The 15,136-nt window shown below is 48.9% G+C and overlaps 1 protein-coding gene across 1 annotated transcript in view; it reads right to left on the reverse strand.

The window, feature by feature from the left end:
- The window catches only part of ONECUT1 (one cut homeobox 1), a 31,685-nt gene extending 17,099 nt beyond the window's left edge, over positions 1-14,586 (reverse strand). The window contains exon 1 of the mRNA XM_018054224.1: positions 13,226-14,586. Within this exon, the coding sequence (XP_017909713.1) occupies positions 13,226-14,330 (1,105 nt within the window). The 5' untranslated portion in view covers positions 14,331-14,586. The remainder of the gene's footprint in view (positions 1-13,225) is intronic.

Here is a 15,136-nt window from a genome sequence, read left to right on the forward strand (position 1 = left end):
TTAAGTGTCTAATAACATGTAGTACATATATACAATGGAACATTACTCAGCCATAAAGAAGAAGGAAATAATGCCATTTGGACAGACCTAGAGATATCATATTAAGTGAAATAAGTCAGAGAAAGAAAAATATATAATATTGCTTATATGTAGAATATTAAAAAAATGATACAAATGAACTTGTTTACAAAACAGAAATTGACTCACAGACATGGCAAACAAATTTATGGTTACCAAAGGGAATAACAGTATGGGGGGGATAAATTAGGAGTTTTGGGTTAATAGATACACAGTACTATATATAAAATAGATAAACAGTAAAGACATGCTGTATAACATGGGGATCTATATTCAATGTCTTACAGTAACCTATAATGGAAAAAAAAAAACCTGAAAAGAAACATATATTTTCTCTACCTCTGCTGACAGTAGCATACAATCGGATCCTCATCATCTATTGCCACCCCTCCTAGTTACTGCCCTGCTGCTGCTGCTTCTCTTATTGGTTCACACTAGGATGGCTTTCAAAAGCACAAGCCTGACAACTTTATGCCAATAGAGGCCACAACTTCCTTCAGCTCCTGCTGTCACCAACTCCAGTCCCTTGGACTGGACAGACACACAACTATGTTCTGCCTTTCCAGTCTTCTTTCCAGTGTCCTCCCTGCTCCCACAGAACTGTACTCCTACCTACCCCAGCAATCATCAGGGGCACAGTAAGTAATTCTTTACCCATACTCGTCCTTCTGTGAGCTCCTATAGGATATGACTTTTGGGCCCCAGCACTTAGCCCAGCATCTTGCACATAGGAAAAGACCCTGATGCTGGGAAAGATTGAAGGCAGGAGGAGAAGGGGATGACAGAGGATGAGATGGTTGGATGGCATCATCAACTCAATGGACATGAGTTTGAGCAACCTCCAGGGAGTTGGTGATGGACAGGGAAGACTGCTGCAGTCCATGGGGCTGCAAAGAGTCGGACGTGACTTAGCAACCGAACTGAACTTGCACACAGGAGGTGCTCCAATAGCATGAGGGCTAATGAAGGAAAATGGATCTTTTGAACGATGTAATATAACCCTTGGTGACTTGAATGTGCACGTGAATCTTCTGGGGATCTTGTCAAGATATAAGTTCAGATTCAATAGGTCCAGAGGGGAACCTGAGAGTCTGCACTTCTTACAAGTTCTGCTATTGTACTAAGAACCACACTGAGTAGTAAGGACCAGTGAACAGTAAGAGTTTTTCAGACAGATGAAAGTATGGACATAACATTCCAATAGGAATATTGAATTTTTGAGTGAACTTTTGATCTCAAAAGAGATAAAATATCATAAAATGATATTAATATAATACATGTTATATAATAATATTTTGTGTCATTAAAATATATATAACTATAGAATTATATAGGTCATTCCAGAAAAGGTGTAAAATAAATAATAAAGGGGTAAAAATAAAGTCATTTACTTTTAAAGTCTCAATATCAATACTCTTTTTTTAAACTATAGTTGATTTACAATGTTGTGTTAGTTTCTGATGTACACCAAAGTGAATCAGTTAAATATATATATATATATACACACATACATACATATATACACACATATATATATATTCTTTTTCAGATTCTTTTCCACTATAGGTTATTAGAAGATATTGAATATAGTTCCCTATGCTATATACATTAGATCCTTATTTATTTTATATATAGTAATGCTCAATATCAATGTTCTAATTCTCAATTTGGAGTTAGAATCACCTGAAAAACTTTTTAATCGGCATGTATTTTCTTCCCACTTCTGTGCCAGCTGCCAACTTGATTTGAGGAATATGAAACCCTCCATCCACCCCTCCCCACTACAAAAAACTACAGCCTTGGAGAACACTTTTGTTATTGATAGAAAGGTACTGTGTCTCTCAGTTGTGCTGGGGAAGAAACACGCTTCCGGTTGTATAATAACTCACATCCGCTAAATCTTCTGCAAAGGGGTTCCACCCAGGCTGTGTGCAGATGCTGTTGTTCCCTCTGCCTGAAAAACTCTTTCTCTATTTCTGACCAAGTCCAATTTTTTTTTCCCCTAGATCTTCAAAACTATCCTTTCATCACATTCCAAACCTTTTGTTTTGGCACAAAAATGCAACCAAGAAACAGCTATTTGTCTCTCTTCCCCACTCGACTATGAGTTCCAAAAATGTCTGCTGTACACACCATCCCCAGTATTGAGCACAGTGTTGTTATGCTGGTGCTCAAACGAATAAAGAAAGAACCACTCTCTCCAGGTCTAGTGAGGTTTCCTCTTTCACATCTTATGCCCTGTCCATAACTGGCCAAATCTAATTCCTAAGAGGGCTGACATTTAGTACAGGGCTAAGAACTGTGTAAATAACAACTCAAATGTCCTGGGGTTTGTTTGGTCCAAGTTGTTTGGGTTGGGGAACCAGACAGAAATAATATTTTTCCTCCTAAAAGTTAAAATTACGTAATATTTACCTCTTACAAATCACATATATTTAAGATAGGAAGCCCAGGAACAAAGTGAACACAGGTGACATGACAAAAGAACCAGAACAACTACTGTTTGGGAAGCTACAAAGGTGTTCTCTCCTTCCATCTTTGACCTTCTCCTATTGGAGGTAACCACTCTTAGGAACTTGAATTTAGTATTAGTTTTTACCACATACTTATATATCTCTAAACAGTAAGTTGTTTAGCATTGCTTGCTTTTGAGCCTTGTAAAAACAGTATTGTTCTGGTGTGATCTTTTGTAGCTTGTTCTTTAAAAAAAAAAAAAAATTAACATTGTTCCTAAGACTCAACTATGCTGTGGTGTATACCTGCGGCTCACTCATTTTCATCACAATATACTCCTGCATTAATATGAATATATCACAGTTTATTCCTGTGCTCCTTATCAGTGGACTTGTGGGATGTTTCTGGTTGTTTGCCCTTAGAAATAGTGCTGTTACAAACCATCCTTGTACTCGTCTTCAAGAGCATCTGTCAGCTTTTCTAGGGTATACACCAAGGAGTAGACCTGGTCCAGGTATGAGTTCAGGTTTATAATCCAAATGATCTTTTGAAGCAACCAGCAGGGCATGAATTCCTGGTGATCTGTATCCTCACCAACCACTTGTATTGTTAGGACCCAGGAATTGTATCCTTAAATGGCAGCATTTTTGTACCAGAATGCAGTGCCCCTGACTGGACAGGTGTTTCCTCTTGGCCATCTAATAGAAGAGCCTGATCTGAGACTCTGCCCAAGAGATGGGCCCCAGGGACTTACACCTTGTTGAATCCCGACTTTGGGACACAGCACTAAATTGAGATAAGAGACACAGTCATCATAGAAGTCAATCAATCATAGAACATGGATCTTGAAAGACTCTAAGGGCAAATACTTCATTCTATATTTAAGGAGACTGAGGCCCAGAAAGGTTAAATGACTTGACAAGCTCTCAGAGCTAATTAGTATAAGAACCTGACTCTGGGGCTCTCAATTCTTAGTCTAGGCCTATTTTTTTGTTTTTGTTTTGGTTTTAAAATGTGTTTATTCGGTTTAGTAATTTAAAATGGTATAGAAATCTATTAAATTAAAAATGACTCTGTAAATACTTAAATAACTGCCAATTTACTTTTAAAAGGTAGTTCTTTGATGTAAGTGACTGATGAATTTGATATTTTCAGGTCCTTTCCTTGTGAACTAAACAGAAATAATACTGAATTTCAATGGGATAAATAGGGAAAAGATGCAATCTCTATAATAATGGTTTTCAATAGGCAAATTTAACAGTTTTTAAAGATACCAATCTCCCAGGGAAATTAATCTCCAATTTTTTGACTTGTCATCCTCATCCTTGGATCATTCCCCCCAGGCAAAATATAGGTTTGGGCCTAAGAAGCCATTTTGTGAGGAAGTGAGAAAGAGTGAAAAAGTGTTAGTTGCTCAGTCATGCCTGACTCTTCACCACCTCATGGACTGTAGCCCACCAGGATCCTCTGTTGATGGAAGTCTCCAGACAAGAATACCGGAGTGGGTAGCCTTTCCCTTCTCCAGGCAATCTTCCTGACCCAAGGATAGAACCCAGGTCTCCTGCATTGTAGGCAGACTGTTTATCATCTGAGCCACCAGGGAAGCCCCAGACAAACTTCAAATGCAGTGAAATTTCAATTCATCCTCCTCTTCTGAGTATTCAGAATTAAGCTGTTGTAGGAGGCTAGGACCTATTTATGGATATTACACATATCCATACAATATAGTCCCAGTAAGCTGATGGTGTATAATCTTAGATGCCTTTACATGTGAATGTAGAAAAACTCTGAAAAGAGATCAATTTGCAGCTGAAGCTGTTATGCAGCTGTTACGCTCTTCAGAGTGTGCATAACAAGCATGGTGTGTGTAAAGGAATCTGTTCTCACATAAGAGGTAGTCAGAAGCAACTGGGGAGCGGAGAAGGACTAATTAGTAGGAAGGGTGTATGTGTAGTGGCTTCAAAAACCTGAAGTGGAAATTTTCATTCCGAGTTGTTTACTTCAGAGATCCCCCCTCCCCCACCTCCCTTGCCTTGATCGTCTCTACCCCAAGAATCCATTTACCATTTGAAAATATCTTTTGGTTTAACAGTGTCTGCAGGCTGGCAATAAAAGCTTTCCAAGAAGCATCCCTCTTTTAATGTCAGGATAAAACTCAAGAGCTGCTTATTACTTTGGGGGAGGGGGGGCGGCTTGAAGAGAGAGGCCTTCAAGTAATTTTGCTAAGAATGCTGACCAAAGGGTACTTTGGTACTCCTGGATCAGGTTTTCCTCCCAGCAGTCATTTTAATCAGCACTTCCCCTGTTTAATGAGCTTGTAGTGCCATTACATAATCACCCAGCTCACTGGATTAATGATGAAAAGAGGAACTGATTTTTCCAGTTGCATCATTTGAAGTAAATGTTAACTTTCTTTCTGAGTCCTTAGTTAACCGCATTAGTGTGACAAATATGTCTTTGTCTAGCATAAGTAATTAGAATTTAATCACTTTAACTGCATCTTAATTACCCCAAATGAATTGAAAGGACATTTAATAGCAAAGATTAAATTGCCTTAATGAACGATTTTTGTGACTCCATCAATACTTGAATCGCGCTAGCCACTCCTCTCACGCACTTCACCTGCAGTGAGCACAGGATTCACTAGGTGGCGCGTTTCGCTCATTTATTTATTTAATTTCCCCCGTTGATCTGTTTTAGAAGACAACAGGAAAGAAAGTGAAAAGAATAGAGTTTATTACGTTCCTTTGATAACCTCTCTTTGGGACTATGAGGTGATCACCAGATGCAAAAACGAAAGCAGCGATTTTAGAAACTGTCGATTCTGAGGATCCTATGGCGATTGCAAAGGGAGATGAGAAACACTCGGATAACTGGGAGCTCGCAGTGGTTGAGGGAAACTGTAAGTTACCCTCTGGACGACTGCCAACATATATACAGAGTTTAAGTCAATTTATTATTTTTTAGTGCAGAGTCCTAAAACATGAGTAACAGGCAAGCTTTGGAATAGCAAGACAGGAACTGATGTGAAGCCAAGAAATATAATTATTGTGCAAGTGCGGATCAGAACACCAATGCCAGAAAGTATGGGAGGTTTGGGCCTTTGGGCCGTCCTCCAGGCTGGGTCCCGGTGGACCAGTCCTACCCACAGAACACATCTAATGAGATGGGTCTTGCCCATCAATACTTGTTTAAGTGAACAAATGGATAAGGAGACTTGAGTTCCATGGCTAGCTCTGTTACTGCCTCACATTCCCTCTTTCTTCAAAGGAGCAATAAAAGATCTCTCTTGTAAGTCTTAATAAAAAAAGAAGTTTCCACAAGTATCTCTCTTTTAGCATCCCAGAAGGAAGACACACATTCTCTACTTTCAAGGCCTTTATTATGCAGAGACTTTCCAAGTTGGTGTTTATGACAGGGGATCAGACATTTCCACATTCTTGGTCCACTGACCTGGTGAACTTGAACCCGTAATTGAGGCACAGGGTGGAGGATAAGGGGGTTCTGGGCTTTGAGTTGAGAAAGTTGTGCACAGGGCCTCAGTGATTTCCAGCTTTGTTACCACAGTTAAGTAATTCAACCTCATTGAACAGAGAAGCCGGAAAATAATGGTAACTACCCCATAAACTAGTGGCTCCTAAACTTTGCCGCACATTAAAATCACATCAGAGCTCTTAAAAATCACAGTGCCCAGGTCATGCGCTATACTACTAATGTTCAGAATATTTGAGATTTTAGCCAGGAATAATTTTTGAAAAGATCCCTAAATAAGTTCAAAGTATAGCAAGATTTGGGAGCCACTGGTACAGGGAGAATTAAATGGTGGCTCAGACGGTAAAGAATCTGCCTATAACACGGGAGAACTGGGTTTGATCCCTGGGCTGGGAAGATCCCCTGGAGATCCCCATGGCAACCCACTCCAGTATTCTTGCCTGGAGAATCCCCATGGACAGAAGAGCCTGGCGGGCTATAGTCCATGGGGTCACAAAAAGTCAGACATGACTGAGCAACTAAGCACAACACATATGTGCCCAGCAGAGTTCCTGACCAATAATAGGTACACAATGGACACAAGCTCCTTCCTTATCAATTGACTTCCTTATCACTTGCCAAGACAAATCTGTGGGTTGAACTTCAGGATCTTGTTCTGTTCAGCTGTTATCTTATCAAACTATCTCACCTAAAGGAGAGGAAAATTTCTGGAAGCCAATTTGTTTAGCTTTATGATCATGTTACATCTTTGGGGAGGAACACAATGTGGATGTTTCTATAGCCAAACCCTGTGGTAAAACAAATTTATATGTTTGTATCAAAATAATCAGATTGTCCTGTGATTGGCCTGGTCATCTAAGCCAATTCTACAATTTCAGAATAAAATTAAGCTTCATTCAAATTAGCATACTTGTGTTAAAGTAAAAATCTATGCAAATCTATTGATAAAGACAAGAATGTATGATTATGCATTAAATTAATTCACATTAGAAATCAGGTTTTTCCTTTTTACTAAACTCTATAAGGCCGACACTTTTCAGGAAATGACTTCTCTCAAAGGTGCTTAGCCATCTTATTTAAATACAAACAAAATGAAAATAGTATTTAATTAATACTTGTTGAATCCTTTATCCCAAGTTATAGGAAATCTATACTTTAACTATTATGACTTCAATAAGACCCTCCTTCTGTTGGTACCCTAGATTGAGGACCATTCAAATTCGCCAAGAGTGTGGAAACTTCTGTTTTTATGGGGACTGAAATGAAATTAGAAATTTCTCATCCTGTCCATCTAAACTCCTTGGTTGACTTAAAATATTAAACTGGTGTTTAACTATTCCAATATATGAAGTTTACAAAGAGCACTGAGCACTGTTACTTAAAGGGCAAGGCTTCTAACTATGTATTTTGAGGAGCAAGACACCCAAGAACCTCCTTTTCAATTACCCACTTTCACTAGACTTGAGGATTTTCTTTCTTATAAGGAAATCAAGAATAAATTTTACCGATATACTCTGCAAGAACTCTTTCTTCTGAGAACTTTGGGTAGCAGCATCTGTTTGATTAGCTGAATTTGCCATGAATGTGGAAATGATGACATCAAAACAGCTCATGTAACAACCTCCTTAAAGACCTCATAGATTAGAGATGACTATAGATTTTCCCCAGCACGGATCAAAGGGACTGAATTGAACGTTTTAGCTTAATGATCCAACCCCTGTCACACCCATAGGGACTTAAATTCCGATTGTATAAGCAGGTGTGTATGTGCACTCAGATGCATGCAGAAAGCTGCTGGGGAGGGAAGAAAAGATCAACCACCTGATTGACGAGGATAGGTTTGATCTTTTCCATTATTACTTGATTGTGCTCATGGATACTACTGGTAGGGTCTCATGACTTCTCATAAACTTTGAAATATTAGCTGTTAATTTTTGCTTCCTCACCACAACTCTTCAAAGCCATCTTAGCCACTTTTTAAGGGCAAGAGAAACCCAGACGACAGGCCTGACTGGGCCCTGTCCAGGGTCCTGACGCCACACTGGGGCTTCAGGCTGCCAGGCCTCCAAGCGTGCCTTCATGCACCCCACCAGAAGGCAAACAAAGAGCTTCAAGCTCAAAGCCTCAGGGCAGCCTTCCAACTCCGGTCAGTTAGCTGGAAGGCGAAACAACAAAACAAAGGGAATGCTAATCCACTCTCCCTTCACTACACTCTGAGCCCCAATCTCTGATTTCAGACTGCCAGGGTCACCTTCTCTACTGTGACCCTGATATTCTCAACATGCCAGCAGAAGTATAATTTGGATATAAATTCCAAACATGCTATCTTGTTTGGAGAGGTTAGAGTTGGAGTATAATTTGGGGGAATGGCGATTTTGTCTCACCAGTGGGATCATACCCAGGAAGTGGGTAGGACCAAGACAGATCCACTAAGTATCCTTTCCTCCCTCCACTACACTCTACCAATCAAAACAGTTATCCGTTGAAAATCACATCAGTGTTCTAAAACAAAGCCTCTTCTCTTCCCATTGGATTGAGGCACTGAGGTTTACTGGGTGCCTGGCTCTGCGGCCCGCAGGGGGCGCGCGCAGTTACCGGAGCACAGTACGATCCCCTAAGCTACTGGGGGAAGGTGAGTCCAGATCGAGGGCATCAGTGAGGGCAGGAGTTTAGCTCCCCACCTGGCACTGAGCACTGGAAGCTTGAAGATAAAGATGCAGCCTGGGATTTGAGTCTCTCTGCTGCTACAACACAACCTTGCTGTTGTTGGCACAGATCGTCCCAAGTGTCAGGTACAAAACAGCTACGGCAGGATTGGGTTTCTATTGACCCTGATCGCCCTCTGACTTGGGGCTGTGCCCGCTGGTGGGAGAGCCAACCGCCCTAGGAACAGGCCGCAGGGTTTATTGTCTCTGGCGGCTGTGCTCAATGCCCCGACACCAGGTCACCACAGAACGACCAGCAGATCTCCTCCACTCTAGTCAAACTATCTGCTGTGATCTTCACCACATGCACACTTAACTCCATGCGTTCCCTCCTCTCCTCCCTGGAGTTTGTGCTCCCTAGTGGGGACCGCAAGGGAGAACTATTATCACACGGCCTCTAGGACTCAGACATGGGCTGGGAGAAAGGTGCACGCAAAGCCGTCTGGTGACTGGACTCCAGAGCCAGACCTGTTCGGCTAGTGTGTCGGGGGTCCCAAAGCAACTCCCCGGGAGCAAGGCGACCAATGGGCCTGAGTTGGTGAGGGGACTCTGCCTCTGCCTGACAACTGGCTGCCCCCCAGGCCACGCTGGGAGGAGGCTATAAGAAAGGTTCGGAAGAGGCCCTCCTCCCCGGCAGCCAGCCCTCCTCGCCCCCAGGCTGCGAGGCTGACTCGGTCCTCTGCGCCCGACGGGCCCTTTGTTCGCGCCACAGCCTGATGGGAGCAGCTGCACTGCCGGAGACCCGCGGCGCTGAGACGCCGGCCCGGGTATGGGGGGAACTAGTCTATTTGGCACCTTCTCCTCCTACTCTTGGGCCCAGGAACCCTTCTGTTCCTGCATTCCTTAGGCCCAGTCCTGGCTTTTCTCCCGGCCCAGAGTCTTTGAGGATTCGGGAAGTGGGGTTCCCAGGGCCCAGCATCCCACTCCTTCTGCTTGGCTCCCCTGGTCCAGGGAAATGAGGGGACAGTTGAAGTGTCACCCGCTGGGATAAATATTAACAAAAAGCAAATGGACTTGTGCGGGGGCCAGTTATCAATCAACCAGACCGCAAGGCCACTTAGGGCAAACATGGCCCAGGTTGGCCTAGTGGAGACTTTTCTCATGGCCACCTTCTGGCCAGACTGCCACCCCCTCACCCCCACCCCTGCCCTTCTCCAGGTGGCCCTGAGGCAAGTGCCAGCCTGGAAATAGGAGCAGTCCTGGGTGCTGCAGACCCGTGTGGCTCCCGGGCGCTGCAGTTTGGAGGTTTCCGCACCTCCACCTTCACAGGTGCCTCAGGGCTGCCCTGCCCGCTGGTGGGTGTGCACTTGCAGCCACTTACTGCACTGGCAGCTCCCCTAATGTGGCCAGAGTCTTCTGGAATCTTTAATTGGAAACTAATCTCCTCCCGTCTTAATAGGCGACCACGTCAGAGGCGGGCGACCACCCACCCGCACAGCCCAGCCCACTCTCCCCACCTGGGAGGAGACGCAACATGAGCCTATGCACTGCACTTAAATGGGGCAGCAGCAAGTACTACATTGAGGGGAAAAATATATTGATTTTTAAAGGTAGTTAATTTGGTGAAAATTTCCTCCTGACTCTTGTCTTCCACCAGCCGATGTAATTTCGTGAAGAGAAAGCGTCTCTCCAAACAGTCTGCCACTTGCCCGGAACCTGGGGTACCAGGAGGGGCACGAAAAAGCGATTCTCCCGCCACCCAGCCAAGGAACCGACCTCGATGGGCCTTGCCTGGAATGGGGGTAGAAACGAGTGTGAGTGTGTGTGTGGGGGGTCTTTGAATGTAAACGCGAGCAGAGCTGCAAGTGGCACCTTTCTCTGTGCATCGGACGGAGCTGGCAGCGGGGAGGGGGGCGGCGACGTCCCACAGCTGGGGCCAACATGTCCTGTAATCTGTTTTAGGTCACCTGCAGTCAGAACCTACAAGAGATCATTCGAACGGCCCAGGAATCTGCCCCCCGCCTTTATTTTCCGTAAAAGAAATGCTAACAGGACGGTTCGCTGTTAGTTGGTGTCTTAAAAACAACTCGTGGTTCTTCCTGGATTGATCCCGGCTGGCTCCGCAAGCACGCTCATCCCAGCCAGCCCCACCCCTTTAATGAAGTTAAAGAAAGGAAAATGGAAGAGACGACTCTCCATCCGGGTCTTAGGATGCAGAGTTCGCTGGGGGTTTGGCGCCAAACGCCTGTTCCGCCGAAGTCTCCGATTTTCCTTCCCCACCCCCACCTCACCGAGGATAAGGCCACGCGCCCAGACTCTCCACTAGCTGCTGGGTGCCAGGCAGCGGCCCCTTCGATAACTCGGGTCCCCGAGAGCCCTGGTGGGTACGCCGCCCGCACCTCCCCAGGCCTGCCCACGCAAGGAGGTCAGAGGACGCTCCTGCAGGACAGAGCTCTAGAGCGTGTTGCCAGGGCTCTGGGACGTCTCTGAACCTAACTTCTCAGTCAGTCTTTCGAGGGGGAGATGGGAGGCCCTGGGGAAAGAGAGTCGTTGAAGTCCTGAAGAAGCGCCTTCACGAGGTAGGGGGCGTGGAGCGAGTTTTCCTGAGGGGACGGCTTTCTCTCCTTGCATTCCCCTAACCCCACTAAGTGAGGCTTGTGTGTACACTGCTTGGGTAAAAGGTCCTGAAGCCCGACTCGAGGCTGGCCTGGCGTGCGCGCGTGTGCAAAGGCACTACCTTGGGCTCCCATAGAGGCGAAGCAGTTAGGGAGAGGAATAGGCTTTTCGGCCATTCCTTCTAGAACTTCAACTGTCCTGGGGTCTCGGTCAACCCATGAGATAGGGGGGCGATCTGGTGGCCGCACACACAACTACAGAATGGAATTGCGGGAGCCCCAGAGGATACCCGGTCAAGCTCTTTCTTGCCCTCCCGTCCCCTTACCCCAGCCTCTCCAGACTTCTGGGCGAAGGCTACACGAGTCCTCCTGGGGACTTTGCTTGGAGCCTACGAGCGCGGGGTTGGGCTGGAAAACCTGGCGGGGGCAGAGGCTCAGGCGGCGAGGCGCTTTAGCCAGGCCACAAGCGCTCACACGCCAGGAGTGCTTTGAGTCCTCTCCGGCTCTAGTCGCAGGCTCGCGGGGACGCCGGCACCTGCTCCCCTCTAGCTTCTCATTGGCCCGCACGATGTGGGGGAGGGGGCCTTGGCCTCTCGCTTTGATTTTAGACTGTGAAACGGCTCAGTGCCCCCGGCTCTGAGCGGATTGACTGTCTCTCGTACTCCAGGGACGAATTAATGGAGAACGATCAGTTAATTAACAAACCCTCATTCCGGCTTTTACCTTTTTCTTCGCCAGGACTCTGGCGAGGGCGCCGGGCTAAGATGGGGTGGGGAGCGGCAGTATGTACCCAAGAGTCAATCAACTCAGCCCCGGTCTCATCAAACCGAGTCCACCCTCGGCTCCCCTTGGCTCTACCTCTCCGCTTTGTCCTCCGCCCTAGAGGGTGGCTGAATCTGCTTGAAGTCCCCCGTGTGATTCAGGCTGGCGTCACCTGTCCCCTCCGCCAGTCGGCTGGCCAGAGCCTTCGCCTTATCTTGGCCTAGAGAGACTGGGGGAGCTGAGCGCTGTGTGTATGCAACGCCACCGAGACCTTCCCGCCCAACTCAGAAACACTAGTGCTCGGGGTTTGGGGCCAGGAGACCTCTGCTCGAAGACTTTTTTTTTTTTTTCCCTCTCACACTCCCACCCCCTGCATGGGGATTCAGACGAAAATTCATGTGGAAGAATAAAACAAAATGAGAAGTACTAAGCGAATCGGCAACGAAAGCGGTCTCTGGGCTCAGGTAGAAGCTCCCTTATTCCTTGGCCGCCCTCACCTGGACCTTGGCACGGTCTGCCTCCGTCTCAACAGTCGGTCACCCGCGCAAAGTGCGTGCTAAATCTTAGGAAGCATCTGCGCCACACACCCACCTCCGCGGTTCCCTAACCATTTGCTGGAACTCCCAGAGTGCGCTCCCCACTCCCCAGACCCCTGCCCTTCTCGGTGCCACTAGAGTGAGTGCCCGAGTGGGGAGTCAACGCAGCGAGTTCAGATAAACGTTGGCAGGCAGCTCCAGCGCAGCGCTCAGGTATGTGCCAAGGATACTGGTTGGCAGCATCTGCGCGCAGTTTCACGCACGCTTCGCCTCTCTCCCCAAACCCGAGTGTGAAACCCAGAAGCGACGCACAAATCGTATCCATCCAGGTGTGGGGATTCCTCTCTTCCTATGGTTGTTCGAGCTTCCTGCGCTGTCTCCCAGCACAAATGCGCCCCCGCAATCACCCAGGCCGCGCCGCTCAGCTCCCGGAACCTTCCACAGCCCAATGCACTGAGTCCTGGAAGGGGTTGTCTGCTCCCGAGAGCCACGCTCAGGCTCTTCCAGGCCTAGGAACCCCCCTCTCGGTGAAAGAAGGACGGGATGAAGCGTGCACAGAAGGCTGTCCTTCTCTGCCTCCTTGGGTCCCTTTAGCTTCCCCAATACCTTATCTGCTCTCGCGCCTAACAACTTGGCCGCTCACCTGCTAAGCGGAGCGCAGACATACGCTGGAACTCCGGCTCCTGCAGCCACTTCCACATTCTCCTGAAGGTCTCCCGGCCGGACTTGAGTTTGCTCCAGGGTTTGGGGTTGCGTAGCAGGTCCGAGAGGGTCCCTTGGGAACGGCAGAGCACCCTCTGCGCGAAGATGGCCTGTGGGATGCTGTAGCGCTTGAGCTCGGTGGTGATACGCTGCGCCACCTCTTTGGTATTGATCTCTTCCATCTGCCCTGAATTACTTCCATTGCTGACCTGCGCACCGGTTACCGAAGGGTTGGGCTCCCGGGCCGTGCCCAGGAGTTGCCCGTGGCCCTGGGCGTTCAGGTGGGCGTGGGGGTGGTGTGGAGGAAGGCCGTTGATGGGAACCATGCCTGCCGAAGTGGGCGTGAGGTGCTGCTCCCCGTGACGACCGAGCATGGCCGGGTGGTGGGCTTCGAAGCCGTTGGGGGTGAGCATTTTGTCGGTGGGCATGGCGGCACCCGGGTGGGCATAGTGTGGGAGCCCTTGCTGGGAGTTGTGGATGCCACCCAGACCGGAGCCGGAAAGGGGCGAGAGGCTCTGGCCCATGCCGGCCACGTCCTTGTGGTAGGGGGTATAGAGGTTATTCATGGAGGCCAGCCCGCGCTCGTCCCGCATGAGTGTGAAGCTACCGCTCACGTTGCCTGCCAGGCGCTGGTGGTGGTGCGGGTGGTGGTGGTGGTGGTGGTGATGGTGATGGTGAGGGAACTTGTCCGAGACGGTGGAGATGGGCGGCAGCGGCTGCAGAGGGGTTAAGGTGGTGTAGGTGGTGGGCATGCTCATACCTGGGGGAGTCTCGCAGGCCATGGTCATGGTGGGGTGCAGGGGGCCGGCCAGGCTGTGCTCGGGGGCCCGGTGGTGGTGGTGGTAATCGCCGCTCCCGCCGCCGCCGTCCAGCAAGGACGCCATGCCCATGGAGCGCGGGTGCGCCGGGGGCAGGTGGCTGCCGCGGTGCGCCACCGAGCTTCGCGCGTGGGGGCTGCCGCCCAGCAAGTCGGCAGGGGCCGGCACCGGCTCATGGCTCACCCCGTGCAGTTCCCCGATTGCCTCCATGGTCAGCTGCGCGTTCATCGTGATCTGGGCGAGCGGGCGGCGGACACAACATCGATGAGGCCGGGCAGAGGCGGCGAAGGGCGCACGCAGTCCGGTTTTCACATCGGCTGCTGGTGACTGTTGCCTTCCTTCCTTCCTCTCACTGTGGGGCTCTGTCTCCCTCTCAGTGTGTCTCGCCTTCCCTCTTGTCCCCACCTTCCCCTCTGCGTCCTCTTTTTTTTTTTTTTTTTTAAATATTAATTTCCAAAAAGGATCTGCGCCGTTGGGCGAGCTCGGTGCCCCCAGCCCTCCCGCCCCTGGCCCCCTCTCGCCCCTCTCCTTCTTAGAATTGTGAGGCCCCCGGCTCCCCTGACGCAACCCGCGCGCCTTCCGCGGCTGCTGCCTGTCCGTGCCGCTGGCCAGCTCCAGCCATGGCTCGGTTACTGTTGCAGACTCTGTGGCCGCTGTTCCGCCGCCGCCGCCGCCGCCGCCGCCGCGGCCCACCCTCCAGCCAGCCGGGCGCAGCGCGCAGGCGCGCCAATCGGCCCCGCCCCCTCGGTCCCCGCGCTCTCGGTCGGTGACGTCCCCGTACAAATGAAGGTGGGGGGCCTCCACGCCTGACCAGCAGCGCCGGGTGGCGGGGAAGCGGCGGGCGCGTGCAAGTGTCTAACGTAGAGCGCGACCTGGGGCTGCTACCCCGCGCCGGGAAACGCGTCCCCCTTGGCTCCCTGCCTCGGGTGGGCTCTCCTCCCAGTCCCCGGCCGCACCTGCTGGACTCGCATCCGAGTGGCGCACGATGCCTAGAGAGCCATCGCCCCTCTCTCCAGTTGCTGCCTCCTGGTGAA

Source organism: Capra hircus, chromosome 10, assembly GCF_001704415.2.
Source record: "Capra hircus breed San Clemente chromosome 10, ASM170441v1, whole genome shotgun sequence".
NCBI classification, from domain to species: Eukaryota; Metazoa; Chordata; class Mammalia; order Artiodactyla; family Bovidae; genus Capra; species Capra hircus.